At 56.9% G+C, this 18762-nt stretch overlaps 2 protein-coding genes across 6 annotated transcripts; one reads left to right on the top strand and one right to left on the bottom strand.

Moving 5' to 3' along the window:
• The first annotated feature begins 1138 nt into the window (after nucleotides 1-1138).
• On the top strand, nucleotides 1139-7676 carry TMEM9 (transmembrane protein 9). Of its 3 annotated transcripts, none has more exons than XM_030965960.1 (6): nucleotides 1139-1237; nucleotides 3422-3523; nucleotides 3620-3711; nucleotides 4173-4281; nucleotides 5177-5308; nucleotides 6613-7676. In XM_030965960.1, exons 2-6 carry the CDS (start codon nucleotides 3431-3433, stop codon nucleotides 6760-6762), a joined length of 576 nt encoding a protein of 191 aa, XP_030821820.1. In that variant the 5' UTR covers nucleotides 1139-1237; nucleotides 3422-3430; the 3' UTR covers nucleotides 6763-7676. The 3 variants fall into 3 exon arrangements, with proteins under 3 accessions (XP_030821820.1, XP_030821822.1, XP_030821821.1); XM_030965962.1 differs by having other exon boundaries at nucleotides 1197-1248; XM_030965961.1 differs by having other exon boundaries at nucleotides 1214-1259.
• A 632-nt stretch (nucleotides 7677-8308) lies between these two features.
• On the bottom strand, nucleotides 8309-18386 carry MGAT4C (MGAT4 family member C). 3 transcript variants are annotated; one of them, XM_030965779.1, is made up of 5 exons: nucleotides 18138-18386; nucleotides 15246-15353; nucleotides 11440-11563; nucleotides 10999-11146; nucleotides 8309-10038 (listed from the first exon to the last, which is right to left on the bottom strand). In XM_030965779.1, exons 3-5 carry the CDS (start codon nucleotides 11542-11544, stop codon nucleotides 8897-8899), a joined length of 1395 nt encoding a protein of 464 aa, XP_030821639.1. In that variant the 5' UTR covers nucleotides 11545-11563; nucleotides 15246-15353; nucleotides 18138-18386; the 3' UTR covers nucleotides 8309-8896. The 3 variants fall into 3 exon arrangements, with proteins under 3 accessions (XP_030821639.1, XP_030821640.1, XP_030821641.1); XM_030965780.1 differs by lacking the exon at nucleotides 18138-18386 and adding an exon at nucleotides 15580-15666; XM_030965781.1 differs by lacking the exons at nucleotides 15246-15353; nucleotides 18138-18386 and adding an exon at nucleotides 14161-14207.
• Nucleotides 18387-18762: the final 376 nt, after the last annotated feature.

Below are 18762 nucleotides of genomic sequence, written 5' to 3'. Positions count from 1 at the left end.
GGGAATATGTGGTAGGCAGTTGGGGAAGGCTGTACCTTCCTAGCACCTCTGCCAACGGGGAAAGGAAGAGACAACGTGGGGCCGGGAGTTTGGGATAAAAGGAGGCTGTGCCCTCCACAACTTCAGGAGAGAAAGCCCCGCGGGTGTGTGCGCCGGTGGACTCTCTCCCTTTATTCGAATGAAGGTGCAGGGCTCCTCTCTCTCCTCTTTGGACATAAACCTCTGGCATTTGTGGAATTTCCTGCCACCCTCAATCCCTCCAGCTCTGAGTGGAACCTCCTGGGAGCTGCCACCGGAGCAAAGCCAAGGCTTGGGGGTATTTGCACACCTGAAGGGTGCAGACACAGAAAGTGGGGAAAACTCGAGGTACTACAAGAACCACATCTGAGGAAAGTTCTCTGGGCAAACACCCTGTGGCCTTGGAAAGGCACAATGTTCCTCTTGGCACAAGGACCAGGCTTTTAAAATGAGTCACAAGTCTCAAACAAAAGAGGTTCCTAGCGAGACTGAAGCCTTTGAAACGGAAGGATCACTGATATCATCTATAACCACAAATCACCCAAAACCAGAAGCAAGGGAACCACTGCGGTCCGGGCTTTTCCCTCTGACATACACAGGACAACCGTCGGTGTGAGGGGAGAGCAGAGCAATGACGGGAGAATGGGGTGGAGGGGGAAACACAGACTGCGAGAGAAGAGGGGCCGTGAGGGGAGAGCGGGGTGTGAGGGGGGAATGGGGTGTGAGGGGGGAACGGGGTCTGTGAGGGAAGAGAGGGGCATTAGGGGGAGTGGGACCGTGAGGGTAGAGCTGGGGGTGTGGGGGGAGAAGGGGCTGTGAGGGGAGAACGGGGATGTGAAGTGAGAAGGAGCGGGGCCATCCCGCGTCTCAGCCCCAGGACGAGGCGGCGCAGCCCTGCGGGTGCTGCCACAGGAAGCCAGGCGGGAGCTGCCCGGGCCAAGTCCGCCGAAGGCCCGTACGGCAACGGCAACGGCAACGGCAACGGCAACGGCAACGGCAACGGCAACGGCAACGGCAACGGCAACGGCAACGGACGGCGCCGCCACCGCGTCCGCTCAGCTCGGGGGGCCGCCCTCAGCAGCTGTCGGGCTGCCGGACTTCGATTGGCCAGCGGAGCTGTCCATCACTCGCGTCACGCTCCAGGGCCAAATGGGCACGCGGGGAGCGCCCGGCCGGGGCCTGCAGGGCGGGGCCGCGCTCGGGCCGGAGCCAGGGGCAGGTGAGGGGCAGGTGAGGGGCAGGTAAGGGGCAGATGTGGGGTGGGTATGGCCGGGGGCTGAGGGCGTCGGGCCCTGGCCCTGCTCCGCTCCCCGCATCCGGGGCGGGACCGTGCGGGGCTGTGCAGGACCCGGGGCTCGCGGGGCGGCGGTGGCCTGCACTGCCGGAGGCATCCCGGGTGGGACTGGGCGGTGGAAGCCCCTGGAGGGCTGAGGGGGCATCCGGGCCCTCGGCGGGAATTGAGGGGTCCGGCCCTGCCCTGGGTCCGGGTCGGGGATGGTTGGAGCACAGGTCCGGGGAGGGAAACGGGCTGGAGTCTTAGAAGTGCTCCATGTGATGTTCACAGAATCATCCCAGAATGGTTTGGGTGGGAAGGGACCATAAAGCTCATCCAGTCCCAACCCCTGCTATGGGCAAGGACTAATTCCACGAGACCAGGCTGCTCCAACCCCGTGCAGCCTGGCCTTGGACACTTGCAGGGATGGGGAGGTTAAAGATGAGGTGATTACTGGGCAATCCCAGGGAGAAGAGGGGGTGGTTGTGTGCAGCCATGCTCTGGACAGTCTTTTGTGGGGGCTCATCCTGGGAGCTGCCGCACTTACAGCCCCCAAGAACTTCAGCTCAACCATGCACCCTCTGCTGTGCTTCCTGCTCTGGCAGATTTTGGTCCAGATTCTGCTGGTTTTGGCTGCATGGCTGCTGTGGCCCGGGCTGATGGTCTGGAAAAAATAGCTGTAAGGCATGTGTGCATGTATCTTTTTGCTGTCAAATATATTGGAGCTAAATATGCCTTGATTATCCTTTGTGTTGTTGAGGGTGTTCTGCACTTCATGGTGCGTGAACTCTGCCCAGGTTCTAAGTTTTTCTTTACGGTATAATAGATCTCGTGTTTTCCGTTCCTATTTTTAAAAGTGACATTTATGAGTTGTTCAGATATTCTAAACTCAGCTGAGAGTTGGGCATTGCATGCCCAGCAATGGCACATGCCCCATTGTTGTGTTAAAAATTCAGACAAAAGTCCAGACCCACTTAAAATGGGGAACTAGGCAGCTCAGATCAGTCCTGTTCCCCACATCTGTGATGAAGATCTGAACCTCTGATGTACAGGGGAGTCTCCCTGGAAAGGATCATTGTTTGAGGAGATTTTTGAAGCTGTGGTACAAAACCTTAATAAATCATGGGATGAGGTGATAGGACTGGAATGCATTTTAGAGGTCTGGCAGCTTGTTAGAAGTTGCTGGTGTTTTGTTTAGATAAAGAAGAAAGGAACTTGGTGTTTGTAATCCATTATGTGAATTTAAGGTGTTGACATAAGATAAAGGAAGGGAATGGAATATTGCAGTGATTAAAATCCCAATGGAATCAGGTCAGGTGATGGAGTACAAGTACCTGGAGTAAACTGTGGGATTACCTGGGAGCTGATTAATGGAGGTGTAAATTCCCTTCCCCTTCCTCTGCTGAAACAGCTCTTCCTTGCTGTCCCAAGGTCCCCCAACACCTGTTCCACTGTTTCTCTCTCAGGGTGAACACCAGCCTGACCAAGGCAAACTTGCCTTTTGTGGCACAGGGAATAAATTCATATTCTTATGGATTTATGGAAGCACACATCTCTGCAACAACTTTATCCACACACATGGGGGTTGGAAGGAGGTTATCTTTAGGGTCCCTTCCAGCCCAAACCATTCTGTGATATGTAGCAGAAGGCGTTAATGAATTCACCAAGCTACCAGCTTGAAGTAATTTTAAAATCAGGATTTACTGAACAGGTATCTTGAGATAAAGGAGGTTTAGGAATTTATTTGGAATATTTAGGAATATTCCACCCCTTTCCCATAGCTCATGACAGGAAAATACATAATTCCCTTCAGCAGCAAGACTTTGAGTGTCAGAAGATGAATGGTTTACCACTCACAAATCCAGTTGTAAGGAAATCAGCAATACTTTTGCAGGGCTGGTGTAGTTTAGATGTGGGGTTGTACCTGGTGGAAGCTCTTCTGACAGGAGCATTGTTGGGATCTGTGTTGTTTCCAAGAGTTTCTGGCTGGCATCAGCTGCGATTCAGGAACAAATTTCTTCTTCCTGGGCAAAACAGAGGCAAGTGGGCCAAAAAAAATCTATTGACTACCTCGTTGTGACTGCATTCAGCTGAGATGCTCTATCCTGGATGTGAATTTTGTTCCCTCAGGCTCCCAGGATGTTCACCCCAAGCTCCCGGAACTCTGTGAGCCCCATGCTGCTGCTGGTGCTGCTGGGCTGTGTCCTGTGTCCCCCAGCACAGGCCAGCAAGGTGGGTGACACCGAGCCGTGTGTGGGGCACAGCAGAGGTGGGGTGTGAGGGGACAGAGCTGTGTCCCCTTCTTCACATGGCTCCTGTGTCCTGCAGAGCTCTGAGGACATTCGCTGCAAGTGCATCTGCCCCCCGTACCGCAACATCAGCGGGCACATCTACAACAAGAATGTGTCCCAGAAGGACTGGTGAGTGAGTGAGTGAGTGAGTGGAGTGAGTGAGTGAGCAGCCTCAGGGTCGGTCTGTGCCAGCCAGGCTCTGGAGTTCCCAGCTGATGCTGAGGAATGGATTCCCTGCCTGTATGTTTGCAGAGGGAGCTGCTTTGGTGGGTGATGTTCAACCCAGGCCAGGGGCATTTTTTTAAACAGAAATTGAGGGATCTGGGATGATACATTAACCCACCACTCTTGGCAGATGTAGGGTGTGCCCTCCAATCCTTTCCACCTGGACCAGATCCCTGCCAAAGGTGCTGGGACAACCTATCCCAGGGACTTTGGGCAGCTGGGCTGTGAGGGGAGCTCTTAACACGAGATCAGTGGTATCAGCCTGACCGGAAAGCTGGGACACAGACAAAGTCACCCCAGTGTCCTTGCACAGAGCACTGGTTTCACCTTGTGCTGCTGCTGATTGTGGTTTGTTTGTGCTGCAGCAACTGTCTGCACGTGGTGGAGCCCATGCCAGTACCTGGCAATGATGTGGAGGCCTATTGCCTGCTCTGCGAGTGCAAGTACGAGGAGCGCAGCACCACCACCATCAAGGTACCTTGGCTCAGGCCCTGCCACTGTCCTGCCCCCTCCTGTGCCACACAAGCCCAGGGTGACTGCACTCACTGCCTGTGCCCTGCCCCATGCCCTGCCACAGTAGCACCAGCACTGCCACACTGGAAGGTTCCTGGAGAAGAGCCCAGAAAGTTTTCTTTCAGAAAGGAAACTGTCACAGCGAGTACATGGTGGCAGTGCCAGGGGCTCACTGTACAACTCTCTGAAAGAAGGCTGTAGCCAGGTGGGGCTTGGCCTCTTCTCACAGGCAGCTAGTGACACGACAAGAAGACATAGTCTTAAGTTGCATCATGGGAGGTTTAGGTTGGACATTAGGAAGAATTTCTTCACAAAAAGGATGTTGGATACTGGAAGGGGCTGCCCAGGGAGTCACTGTCCCTGGAGGTGTTCAAGGAACCACTGGATGTGGCACTGAGTGCTCTGGGTGGGGTGACGAGGTGGGGATTGGTCACAGGTTGGACTCCATGATCTCAGACATCTTCTCCAACCTCACTCAGTGATTCAGGGATTCTGTGACTTCTGTGATTTCTGTGATTCCCTGAGACAGGGGCATTCCTGGTAGTGAGGAGCTGTGTGGGAGCCCAGTCTTCTTGCTGGGGATGTGTGACAAGAGTGCCAAGCATCTCTGACCAGGGCCCCATCTTGTTGTCCCCTGTGTGCAGAACATGCCCTCAGTTGGCACAGTGAGAGCGTCAGCACAGTTTGTGCAGCGATGGCACAACCTCAGCCTCCTGGCAAGAGCAAGAGACTCTTGTGAGCAAAATGAGAACAAGAGATCACACATCAGAGGCAGCTGCAAAGGACCTTCCTGACCTCTGTGGTGCTTCTTATCTCCACTGCTTATCCTTTCCCCCTGTGCTGTCCTCAACTGCAGGTGATCATCATCATCTACCTGTCGGTGGTGGGGGCCCTGCTGCTCTACATGGCGTTCCTGGTGCTCGTGGACCCCCTGATCCGCAAGCCAGACCCCTACACCCAGCCCCTGCACAATGAGGAGGACAGCGAGGTGAGGGGGCAGGGGTGCAGACAGGGGGACAGGAGAATGGGGGACAGGGAAACAGCGACCTACTGCTTGTGTCCTCTGATCCACTGAGGGACCAGCACTGCTGCTCTGGGGGCACTTACACAGGTGAACATTTAGATCTCTGCACGTCATGCAGAAGCACAAGGAATATTCAGAGTTCTGTGTAATGACCCCAAGGCAAGCCCTGCCCTCAGAGGCAGAGGGGACTTTGTAGCAGCTGGCCTGAATTTGGTTTGTCCATCTAGAGGGAAAAAAAAAAAGTCAAACAGATCCTGTTTGTGCAGTGTCTCAGGTGGAGTTTTGTGGTGCTGAGCTTCCAGGGAAGGACAAACTTAAGTGTTGGATAAACCACCTTCTAAACACTTAAAACGCTGGCCTACGAGGTGCTGTTTGATCCTGCTCTGGGGCTGGGCCCTGGGTTGTATCCAGGCTGTTGTTCCTTGTGCTCCTCTGCTGCAGTTCTCCCAGAGCACAATTTCATTCAAACCCCATCTTTTGGGGTTTGGTATACAAACCCTGGGCAAAATGATTTGGCAAAATCCCAGTAGCAAAGAAAGAGCCACTCTTTCCCTCTTTCTCTCTTTGTTACACACCAGTTTTGGGGGAGGAAAAATTTCTTGCTGCATAAAATTCATGCAGTTGCAGCACTAGGCTGGATTGTCCTGTTTGTACTTTGTTGTGAGTACAAACTATTTGGCCCAATTCCTTCATACTCGGATGTGAGGAGCAGCTGCTTCAGTGTCCACAGTCCATCCATTGCCTCCTGCTGAAAAAGGAGGTCCTGCAGGAGGATTATGAATTGTATTCCAAAGTCATGGGTTTGCACCCTGCTCTGCAGCAGTAATTCAGATCCAGATCCAGGTGCAAATGGTGGATGCCTGGTGTTAAGTGAGGTTTATCTCACTCCAGTATGCTGGACTAAGTCCTCTGGGATAGGCCCTGTTCCTGTGCCACGATGGATCTCCACCCATCGTCAGCCTGGTTTTAGCGGGGGGATGTGGTTCACCTAGGCACTGTGGCTCCTTGCAGACTCCAAGAGTGGGTTTCCAGCAGAGCTCTATACTTCGCGCAGTTCCTCTGCTGGGAACTTCTGTCTGGGGTTGTGGGTGATCCCCAAGAGCAAGGACTTGGGGGCTGGTGTTGAGGAGCTCTGAAAAGGAGGTTTTTCATCAGAACAACAAACCCTGCACTGCTCTTCCAGGTGCAGTCTCTCCCCAGGTCAGCTGCCTCGCTCTGTGCTCAGGCTGGGCACTGCCTGGTCTCCAGCCCCGTTCCTTTCCTTGCAGGACACTCACTCCCTGGCTGCAGTGCCCACCCTGGCTGGCGCCAGGGCCAACACGGTGCTGGAGCGGGTGGAGGGGGCGCAGCAGCGCTGGAAGCGGCAGGTGCAGGAGCAGAGGAAGACGGTGTTCGACCGGCACAAGATGCTGAGCTAGGCCCTGCCGGGCCCTGCCGCACCAGGACACCCCGGCGTTGGAATGGAACCTCCGGCCCTCCCTGATCCACCGTCTCCAGAGGGAGCAGCAGCCCCAAAGGCTTCTCTGGTCGTGTCCCCTGCCCTTCCCCTGCCCAGCCACGGGGCCCCTGGGCTCTGGCTGCCATGGGACTCCATCAGCCCACCCCAGCAGGGACAGGGGCTGGGAGCAGAGTGCTGTGAGCTGGCTGAGTCCTCCTGGGATAAAAATGGTGGGAGAATTTTGATGTGGGATAAATTATGTGATGTTTCTCCAGGATGCAGCAGCCACCTCCTCCTCCAGTATGCACTGATGGTCCTTGGGCATTGTGGTGCTGAGCCACAGAGGAACAGCACAGGAACAAAGGGGAGGGGGTTTCTGCCAGTGCACACTGCTGCTTCCACTTATCCTGATGTAAATGGAGAGATTTCCATACCTCTAGAGTCTGTCCAGGTTTACACCAGCATAATTGAGACTGCAGCTTGCTTCTGGGCATGTGAATATCACAAAAACTGTTAGTACCTACATCAGTAAGAGTCCAAGAGGTAAAAAGCTGATTTACATTTCTATCTTTTTGTGCTTTACCAGTAGATAGAAACTTCCTGGGGTGAAACCTCTTGATTTGTACCCACACTGGTGACCCTTGGTGTTCTCCCACAGTGAGCAGCAGCATTTGTGTCCAAGAGAACTGGGGCAAAGGCTCTCCTGGAGCACTGGAAACACTTTTCAGGGCCCTGGGAAGTGGACACTTGTGCCACTCAGAACACTCCAAGAGCTCTGACAGGACTTGGTCTGTGTGGAGGAAGCTGCAGTGGTTCTGCCATGTGTATTGATCCCACTGAGAAAATTTGGAGTTTATGGTGTAGCACCTCCATATTAAATGCAAAGATCTACTACTACCTGAGTGGCTTTTTTTCAGGGGAAGAACCTCATCATGCTAAGTCTGGGGCTCTCCATCTGCCTGCCAGTGCCCAGCAGGTGAGCTGATGCCACCTCAAACCAGAGCTGTGGTTATGGTGCTGCAGGAGTGGCACTGCTCCCTGCTGACAGTGACTGTCCTGCCCCAGGAGAGCCATGCTTGGAACATGGGCAGACCAGGGTCCTGCTTGGCACAGGTTAGTGGGTTCTCTGGGCTATCCCATGGGAATGCTGAGCAGACTGGAATTCTTCCTTTGCAGGAAGCTGAGAAATTGTTGCTAAAAGCCTAATTGGGAGAGGTGTCAGTCACTGCCCTGCATACTGGGGCCCACAGCTGCTAGTGGAGCATCCAGCCCTCCAAGCTGACCCTGCCACACAAACCCAAACAGCAGCTTTTGGGATCCTTTGTGTACTCCAGTTACCCTTCAGCACCTTACTGGGCTAAAAAGGACACAGAGCTTCACATTATACCAAGGCCACATTTTCCTTGGCTTATCTTTGTTCCCTGGAGCTCAATTCTGTGCCTTCCTCGCCCTTCTAGATGCCCCATCTTGCCTGTCCTTCCCGCTCCGTGTGAACCAAGCAAAAACACGAAGTGAGGTCCCTGGGAATTGGTTTTATTCCCTTCGAGGGCGGGAACAAGGAGCGCTGGTGGGAGGCGCTGCCCGTGGCCGGGCCGATGGGTCCATCTGGTGGCCGTCGCCCCCGATCGGCACCGGGAAATGGCCGGGCACCAGTGGGAGCTTGCTGCTGCCACGAACCTGCTGAGCCTGCAGGTGAAGGGTTTGGTGAGCAGCACCCCCAGACTTTCCCCTGACCCCTCCAGGAGCAGCTAGGAAATGGGATCAGAGAGGAGGGAATGAGAAATTGAGAGTTTTGGAAAAAGTTAGAAAACTTATAACAAGTAAGGTGTGGAGAGGCTCCAAAAAATACCACTGCCTGATGAATTATTTGGTTTGTTAATTAGCTGATCAGCTTTGTCCTGTACATCCTTCCCCCTCCTTGGCTCATTGGGGCATCCCCCAGCAGGTACATTCTGATGGGCCCTGCTCCTAGACCCACCCACAGCCCACAGCAGTGGTTCCCATCTCTCCAGACATAGGGCAGTGAGAGCCAATAATTTCTTATCCAAAAAGGCAATGTGAAAAATAAAGGAACCCAATGCAGCTGCTTTGACATGCTGCCACAGGTGCTGTGCTCAAGTGCCTGCTGTGGTCCAGATTTCGATGCTCTGGATGATGAGCCACTCGCTCTGGTCCTGGGTCACCCGGATCCTCACGCACTCCACGGGCCTAGGCAGGACCCTCTCCAGGCCCTGCTGCTCCAGGGTCCCCTTCTCAAAGGAGCCCACAGGGACGTAGGAGGAGCAGTCCCGGCTGCGGTCGCGGCGCTGGCCCAGCTCCAGCAGCCCTGCGCGCAGGAAATCGCCCGGGCGCTCCACGGAGCCCGTGCGCACCCGGACGCGGCTGACTCGGGCTGGCTGCTGGAACACGATGGTAAAAGTACTGCCAGCTGCCGGGTCTTTGCCCCAAAAGTACCCCTGTGCCGAGCTGTAGGCCTTGAGGGGCTCGTAGTTCTCAAAGATGGACATGCTGGTGTACAGGGATGCTGGTGGGTTGTCCGGGAGGTCCAAGGCATCAGCCTGGAAATCCTCATCCTTCAGCCGGTTGACAGTGCCCTGGAAGGAGGAGTAGAGGCCCATGTGCTGGAAGAGAGATGGCTTGAAGCGGATCACGTCCTTCTGGGTGAGCAGCTGGCGGAAGTGGACCAGCAGCCAGTCACAGGGCATTTCCTGGTAGAAGAGGAGGAGGAAGTGAGCCAGGCGAGGAAGGTCACTGGAGCGGTAGAGCTTTCCGATGTAGCCCAGCTTGGAGAATTCGAGGGTGGCCCAGTTGGAGCCCTCCTGGGAAGCCACTGCCCTGCGGATGGACGTCAGGAAGGACCTGGCGCTCCACACGTCATCCTCGATCATCAGGTAGTAGGAGGAGAGGTTGGCAGCGAAGGCGAGCAGGAAGGCATAGTCCACATTCTGCTTGGAGCGGAACCTCACCCGCTCCTCTGCGTCGTTGAAGTTCCTCTTCAGACCTTCCAGGGTGGGGTAGAACTCAGGGGGAGCATGGATGAGCAGGAGCCGGCCCAGGAGGATGTGGCGAGCAAACTTCTGGGCGATGGTGGCAGCAACGCGCACGTTCCAGCCAGGATCGGTGTCAGCCAGGTGCACCACCACCACCATCTCCTGCAGCTCCTCCTCCGTGGACTGGCTGAACAGGGACTGGAGTGTGGCCAGGAGGTAGAAACCACGTGGCCTCTGCACAGACGCCATTCCCACCGCCAGGAATTCTGCAAGGCAAAGGAAAGGCATGAAGAGGCAGAGGGATGACCTGGGATCACCATAGTGATGTTCTTCCCTTCAAGATGTAACAAAAGGGCTCCAAAAACCTCTTCCCATGGCCAGCCTGCAGGGTCAGTGCTGTTTGTAACCCCATGTCTAAGGCTGTTGTCTCCTTCCTGAAGCTGAAGCCTTCAGCATCTCAGGAGAGGCCCAAAATTGGCCCAAATGGCAGCAAGAGACAGGCTGAGGAGGCAGGGGCTCCACTGAAGAAATATTCCTGAAAAACACCTTTAAAAAGCCAAATCTAGGCAAGTAACAGTGCAGGGAGAGAGTCTATAGGGCAGAAATGGCTTATTGGTATGGCTGCACATCCTGGAAGCGTTCCCCACTCCACACCTCATGGAGATGCACCCACACTGGGATCAGGCAGCTTGTGTCCTCCCCATGGCCCAGCACTGGCTGCCTTGATTCAGCTTCTCTTGCTGATGGCTGGGACAGCACCATTCCTGTGCTGGTTTCCACACAGCTTCACAGGTTGCCCTGGGCTCCTTCCCACAGGGTTTGCATGGCAATTGCTTCTTGTGCACCTGTCCAAGAGCTTGGCCCACTCCTCCCACACTATGGGGTTGTCCCAGTGGGCCAGCTCACCATCTCCACCGGAACCTCAACCCCAGGGAGTTGGGATCTCAGCAACCCCCAAAGAGAGGTCTGGGAAGCCCAAGACACCTGCAGTCACCCAGTCCCAAGGTGCAGAAACTTGGACCCTGCGTGGAGCACGTGGAGCTTCCCCAATTCCTCCATCCCCTGAGTGAGCAGTGAAGGCTGTGGAGGTTGTAGGCAGGCCCCCACCCAAAAAGGCAGGACCCAGCCCCTCCCTGCCCCAGCAGCACTCAGGGGGCAGGTCTGTGCTGGGATGTGCAGCTGTGCACACCCAGATGTGCATACCCACAGGGTCCAGGACCACTCACTTTTTCGGGGAGCCGGGGAGCCAGCGAGGAGCTGGTAGGAGATGTTGTGGAGTGCAGAGAGCTCAGCTGTGTCCCTGAGGATGTGCTGGGCTCCCTCTGGCTGCAGCAGCTGCAGGATGGTGTCAGGAGCCAGGCCCCTGAGCTGCACCTGCATGGGAGCCACAGGCAACAGGTCACATCCCAGAGCACCATGCAGCAAGGGGGGATGACAAGAGGGGGACCCAGAAGCGAAGGGGAGCCCCTGTCCTGCCCTCCCAACTCCTGGATTCAGGGGGGTCCATCTGCCCAGGGCAACCCGAGGGAGAGGAGAAGGTGGGGGGTGTTGGGGTGAGAGGGGGCAGGGAAGAGAGCAGAGCTGAGGCTGGGGTTCATGCGGGGCAGGAAGGGATACAGGATGCTCCACTAGCCTCTCCAGTGGGATGTCACTGGTTGGGGACTCACCTCCAGGGGATCCTGTTCCTGCCGGCTGCTCCCATGGAGGAGGAGGAGGAGGAGGAAGGAGACAGTGAGCAGAACCGTGAGGGAGCGTTTCAGAGAGCATCGCATGGCACCTGCTGGCTGAGGCCTGGGGAGAGGGGACATGTCAGAGCACAGGCTGGGGAAAGCCACCACCCCCTGGATGGGACAGCAGGACAGCACTTGGATACACCCGTGGGACTGACCCCCTGCCCCGAGCACACACAGGTGCACACCTGTAGCAGCCATGGAGCATCAGGGGACACTTGTGCACTGTCCCCTTTGGGCAGGCAGGGACAGGGAAACCCCAACCTGACCAGGACAAAATCAGCCCCAGGACACCTCGGCTGCCCTGGGACACCCCAAGCAGCACCCCGGAGCTGGAAGCAGAAGAAATGCAGGTGACAGAGCCTCAGAAAAAACTTTCGGGTCATGGGGACACCCCACGAGCAGTCACCAACACCCCAGGATTTGTCACCAAGCCCTGGGAAACACTCAGGTCTCAAATGGGCCCAGGCTGCTCTTCCAGCACTGTGAGGAGGAAGCAGTTCCCCACCTTCCTCCAGGCAGGCACCAGCTCGCCCTGTCCCAGCTCCATCCCCTGCTTGGTAGGACAAGAAAGGTGTCCCTGAGGGGACAGTGTCAACTTCAAGCAAGTTGCAGCGAACTTGAGATAATGTACATGGTAGCAGAGGTGTGGCAGGAGGCTAAAAGGCTCCTGTGTTTGCCTGGGTTTTTTCCATTATAAATATGACAGTGCTGTCCTGGAAGAGAAGCAGCTGAGCCTGGGCAAGTGCCCAGCCTGATGGGGCAGACAGCCTGAGCCCCATCCAAGCTGTTCACAGTGACTTGGCTTGGTCAAAGCAGCTTTGAATGCAAACGTGGAGGCAAAGCCCTCCAAAGCCTTCCCAAACCAAGGCTGGGCTTCCTAGGACGGCACCCTGAACACTTTCCTGCCCCAACCACTGCTGTGCAGCTGTGCAGCACCGCTGTGCTCTGAGCCCACCCGCAGGCCCCACAGATTGGAGCACAGCACCTCTGGGGCTGCTGCCCTGAAGCGTGTGCTGGGCTTATTTTAAGGAGAACCCTCATTTTTGCGCCCAGGAGCCCTTTGGAGGGGTTGTCAGCTCCCCAAGAGGCTGGTGCCGAGCAGGCGCCCCGATCCGATCCGCAGGCACTTGGCCCTTGGAGCGCTGACCCCGCCCAGGGACACGGCTGCTCCCTCGCAGATAAACACGGATCCGGAGCCGCGCTGCCCGGCAGGGCAGGGCTGACCCGCAGCACAGACAACCAGCTCCTGCAGCTGCTTAATCTCTCTGTCCGGGTCCCAGCAGAGAGCGTGGCCTCTCCATCCCTTACAGCTCTGGAGACATGGGGGACCTCACCAGCTCAGGGGGGAGCAGCATTAGGGATCCGTCCGAGCCACAGGGACATCACACCCTGGTGCCACCCTGGACGTGGATTTCCAAGCCTGGACCTCCGGAGTGAGCTGGGAAGGGCGAGGCCTGGCCACATGCCAGGCTGGCCAAAGGTTTTTCTGGCTGCTGGGGAATGTCTGGCTGCCAACAGCCCATTCTGCGTGGAAAACAAGATGCTGCTGAGCACCCCCAGCTCTCACAGGAGCAGCTTCACCCAAGGAGCAGGCAGCCCATGGGGAACAGGGATCACCGGCACAGAACAGAAGGTAACGAGTGCAGCCCCATAATTAGCCCCCTAACTGGGCTTTGGATTCCTGCCTCCATGGAGGAACAAAGCAGCCCAGGTAAGTGGGCACAACCAGGGGTGCAGCATCTTCCTGCTCCAGCTCAAAGTGCCTCCAGAGAGCATCCCTGTCCCCACACTCTGCTCCAAGCACCTCATGCACCTTCCCCACAGCCCAGCACCCCACTGCAGATGCTCCCAAAAGCCACCCTGCTATAGGGACATTGGCCAGGAGGAGCTGAGAGCCACATGCTTGGAGCCAAACTCCTCCCCAGCCTCAGAGCAGGGCAGGGGGAAGGAACAGTCCATTCCCAGCCTCAGTCCCACGGGGCTCCGAGGAAGCTCCCGGTGTGCAGGCAGCTCCAGCTGCTTCCGCCGGCACTGAGGAGAGCAGGGCTGGTTGCACAAGAAGGGAACAGCCAGGGCTTCCTGCCCACTGCCAGGAGTGCCTTTCTATGCTGGGGGAAACTGAGGCACAGACACAGGCTGTGTCACCCAGCAGGTAAACACCAGCTCTCCTGCAGCACAGCTCAGTGCCCCGCCCTGAGGGTCCCCGGGGTGGAAATGGCTGGGATGGAACCCAGCACCAGAAATGGGTGGGGGACACTGCAAATTGTGGCAGCACAACGTCCCCCATGGGCAAATTGTGGCCATTTGAGGCTGTGGGGGATGGGGGCTCCTGGGCCCCCTGGGAGTCAGGCCAGGGTCTGGCCCACTGTACCTGACTGTCTCGGCTCCAGGGCTTGTCCCACGGGGACAAAGGAGGGGAAATGCCCTGTTCTAGCAGCACACGGCTCCGGGGGCCAAAGCTTTCAGTCAGCTCAGGTGTCCCACGGCACAGGGAGGTCCCTGCAGGGAGGGACACTTACACCGATCCTGTCCCCACCGCTGACAGCTGGGGAGCCCCCAGCCCAGCCCCCTGCCCTCACACCCGCTCCCACGGCAGCAGGAGATGGCTCCTGGCCAGCCCCGCTCTGCACGCATCCGCCGAGGGCAGAGACTCACGGGTGGGCGGCAGCCTCGCCTCTCCGGGGCGCTCGGTCCCGGCAACTTCCCCGGACGGGCCGGACTCAGGATTCTCGCTCGGCAAAGCCCCACCCCGAGTCCTTGCCTGCCTCCCGCAGAGGAGGAGCGTCCGCCGGCTCCCTCGGTCCCAGGAGCTTCAGAGAGCTGGCCAGGTCGGCGGGGACCCGCGTGGGACGGCCCAGGGGCCCCCAGCCCGCCGTGGGACCTGCGACAGCCTCACCGACGGGCAGCGCAGGATGGCATCAGCTGTGCCCCACCGACTCCATCCTCGCAGGCAGCTCCTGTCCCCCGGGCAGCAGCAACCCCCGCTGGGGGCTCTTGCCAAGCCGCAGCGTCCCAAACTCTGGCACGAACCTGACACTTCACCGAGCCAGGAGCTGGTGACACGGAGCTGGTGACATGGAGCTTTTTGCCCATTTCTTTTCCAGCTCTTGTGCTGAGGTGGCAAAAACCTCTGGGGCTGCAGAGGCAGAACTGCATGCCTGGCACCCTGGGGCAGGGCAGAACCTTGATCCCACCCGGGACATAGCCCCAGAACACCACAGCTTCCCCACACACTCCAGCTCCTCACTGGAGCATTGGGCATCGCAGCTGGGCTGGGGCTGAAGCCCCTTCTGAAGCCCCTTCATTCCAGTGAACCAGTGTGGGCCACATAGGGCCCTTCCAGGGCCAGATTTGTTCCCAACTCCTCCACCCTCCAAGCGTTTTCTCCCACTGCTTCCCTCCTCCAGACTCAGAGCAGGAACATGGCTCTGGAGCATCCACAAGTCATCAATGGCATTGCTCGTCCCCAGCTCCCAACCAGATCAGCTCCTTCCCACAGCAGCCCCATGGAGAGGAAACCCCTTCCCTTCCCTTCCCTTCCCTTCCCTTCCCTTCCCTTCCCTTCCCTTCCCTTCCCTTCCCTTCCCTTCCCTTCCCTTCCCTTCCCTTCCCTTCCCTTCCCTTCCCTTCCCTTCCCTTCCCTTCCCTTCCCTTCCCTTCCCTTCCCTTCCCTTCCCCCTATTTATTCACACACAAGTGTGGATCCCACTTCCCTTCTCTCCTTGCTGGACCTCTCCTACCTTCAGGCAGACCTCACATCTCTCACCAGGCTCCATCTTCTACAAATCCTCCATGACAACTTCCAGCCCCAGCTGCTCCCATGGGAACACATGGAGCTTGGAACTCCTCTGTGAGAGAGAGAACGTAGAGCAGGAAGCAGGTGATGGTGCTGGGAAGGCAGAAGAGACGTCCCCAGGCTCCCAGATCCGCTGGCTTTCGCTTTTCCTACATTGTTTGGATTTAAATCCTTACATTCCTATGGTGAGGTGGCAGTGGATCTGTCCCAGTGGGGTCCCAGGGGCTCAGTGGGGACACCCCACCTGCACTGGAGCAAAGGCACTCTGGGATTCCCACCTGGGCAGGGGCTGGAGGACTCCAGGAGGGCCAAGGCAGCTGGGATGGTGCAGCCCAGCAGAGCTTTGCTGCTCAGTGGCCCAGGGTGGGAAGGACTGTGGGGCTTGCAGCAGCTGCAGGAGGGGGAGGGCTTTTCTTACCACAGCTGCCCCTGACCCCCATCCCTGCACAGGAAGGAAATCTGGTCCTTCCTGCCCCCGCAGAAAGGAAGAGGGGGAGGGCTGTGACACCCAGCACAGCCCTGGGTCCCCAACGCTCGGGGTGCAGAGCCGTGCCAATAGAACAGCCAGCACTGACAAGGGGAGCAGGAGAGCCACCAAATTCCATGTTGGTCCTCACAGGCTGCTTCAGGGTGCAGTGCTAGGGCAGGATTTGACCCTCCCCGGGGACATCCACCAGCAGGCCTGGAGCAGGAAGGGAATCCAGCTAGGACACAGCTCCGGGTGCCCAGGCAAACATCCTGGGTCCTCTTGCCCTCAAAGCAAGTGCCACAAGCCCAGCCTGAGCCAGTTCATCCAGTCCCCCCTTTGTGCTATGGAGCAAGTCCCAAATGGTTTTTGGGTGCTGAAAAAGGGTGCCTCCACCTGCCACCCTGTGAGGGCCACAGCATAGCCCCAGTGCCCAGGAACCAACCAGAGCCTGGCACCAAAGGCTGCTCTCAAACCTCCCTCTGGCCCCAAACCCAAACATGCTCTGCTCACCAAAATATTTGACCAGGGGAAACAGGGAAGTGGCTGAAATGAGGCTAAAAGGCACATTTTTGCTTGCTTTAGAATAAGCTGAAGAAGAGAAGCCCCAGGTGCAAAGGCTGCTCTGAGAGGGCCCTGTGGCTGCACAGGCACACCCAGCTCAGAGGGCCAGGGAGGACCAGTTCCCCAGTTGAGGCCAGAGTGGAGGGACTGGGATGGGACAGGCACAAGGGAACCCAGAGCAGGGCCTAGCCCCCTTCCCCAAGCCCCCAGGCCTTGCCTTACCGAGCTGAGCTCCTCTTGGACACCGGACCCTGACAAGGACAAGAGCAGGGTGAGGGTGGTGGCCAAGTCTTCCTGTCTCCCCTAGGAAACCAGAGAGCCAGGCAGGATCTGTTTACAGCCCTTCCATTATTCAGGAGCAGGATAAAGCAAAGGTAGAACGGGGCCTCACACAGCAGGGAGAGCACGGGGGAGCCACCACGATGCTGATCTGGGGCTCCATTTCCACATCACTGAGGACCCCTCTGAGCTGCGTCCTACAGAAATGGGTGACACCAAACCACAGCCACTCCTGCCCATGCACTCACTGCATCCCACCCCAGAGGACACTGAAGAGGACTTTTCTGGCAATCAAGCTTCAAGAGAGGCTGGGCTCAGGAGCCAGGGTGGAAATCCCCTGCTTGGGGCTGAGCTTTGGTGTCACTTCCTCACTGAGCAAACCTCAGCCCAGGGTTCGGGGTCTGATGCTCTGGGTAAGGACCAAGGGGAACTCCTGTACCTGAAGCTCTACATAGAGGCAGAATCCCCCCTCCACAGCATCCCTGCCACTCCCCATCCTCCCAACATGGATCAGAACAGATTCCCAATCCCGGCCAGCACTGCTGATCAGCACAGCTTCAGCACCAGGATCACTGGGAGCTTTGTAAGGGAAAAGACTGAGAATTTTCTTGTACATTTTATTTATGTTTTGTACATTTCAGCCTACAAAAACCTTGGCCTGGGAGGGGCATCTCTGGCTTAGGGGCATCTGTATCTAAATATCCATATTTGAATCCAGTAAGTCTGGTGGTAGCAGGAAACATCCCATCCACCTGTTTCCTGCTGTCATAGCCTGTGCCGCCCGCTCCAGCTGCACTGCCCAGGATCAGCCAGGGAATTCTGGAGCTGCCAAGCACCTTTGCCCCCTGGATTTGCCATATGCCTGATCAGAAGGTATTCCTGCTTTGCCAGATGGCAGGAACACACAGCCCTAGGAGCTGTTCTGTAGCTCTGCACAGGAGCCAGAGCAGGGCCCAGGCTGCCGTTCCCAGCCCTGCTCAGCCCGAGCAGCTCCCCACAGGTAAGGGCACAGCCTCACACAGACACCAGCCTGCTCCATGCTCCTGCCATCAGCCTGAGCCAGGAACCAATTCTGCTCCCACCCTCCAGACCCTGCATAACAGCAATCACCAGGCACATGGCCATGGCATCATGATGAGGGAGGTTTCAGGGAACGTAGCAGGAAACAGCCTGAAGCACAGCCAGAACCAGGCTCTGAGTAAGCAGCCACCTCCCTCCAAGACAACCACAAACTGAAGCCTGACCACATTTCACTGCCTGAGCTCACCACCTGTCCCTGAGTTCAGTGGTGTTTAACCCCACAGCAAAAGGCAGATTGTTGTCCCCCACTGCCCTGGAGCAGCTTCCCTGGGGACAGAGCCCCTGCAGCCCTTAGACACAGCTCCAGCCCCGGCCCTGTCCTGCCTCTCCTGCACCACAACCACAACAGAGCTCAGGCTCTGCTGTCATGGCAGCCCCAGGAGCACAGGGACAGCACAATTTTCTTGCCTTTTATCTCTAATAAACCAACTTAACTTTAAAACTTACCTGTGGCATCAACAGAAGCTCAGCAGTGGTGGAAAGGGGAACTGTGAGGCAGAAGCTGTCCCAAATGTGTTTGAAGTCAACATAAAGAGTCTCCAACAGAGATCCAAGGTTGAGGCAGATGTCCTTAGTGGTGATTTAGAGTAGCAAGAAACTCCTTCTGGGCAGCTACACCAGGGTCATGTGGGGTCACAGAACCACTGGATATTCTGAGCTGGAAGGGCTCAAAGACCACCAAGTCCAAACCGAGATGTCAGAACTCCCTCTCCTTCGGGAGCTTCACTGAACATTCTACATGGACAAGTACTGTTCCTCCTGCTAGGGACCAGATGTGGTGTGCAGTAGGACTGAGGAGCTGATATCTGATAAGCAGCAAAGCTCAGTCCAGGGTCTGTATCTGCACAGCTGCTCCCCTGCCCTGCAGCACCTCCTCTGCACCTCCCCAGGAAGCCACGTGTTCAATTAAACCTCCAGCCAGGTTCCTTCTGGTCAGACCACACTTCTGACAGGCCCAACCCCCGCACCCCTCACTTCTCAGTCAGCCCAGAGCCACAGGAAGTTTCATGGTTGCTTCTTCCTCACAGAAATCAATTTATTTAGTCAAAAGCCAGATCAGTGGTTGCTTGGG

This window comes from Camarhynchus parvulus, chromosome 26, assembly GCF_901933205.1.
Source record: "Camarhynchus parvulus chromosome 26, STF_HiC, whole genome shotgun sequence".
NCBI classification, from domain to species: Eukaryota; Metazoa; Chordata; class Aves; order Passeriformes; family Thraupidae; genus Camarhynchus; species Camarhynchus parvulus.
Note: the sequence above shows the minus strand (reverse complement) of the source record. Positions and strands in the feature narration are given on the sequence as shown.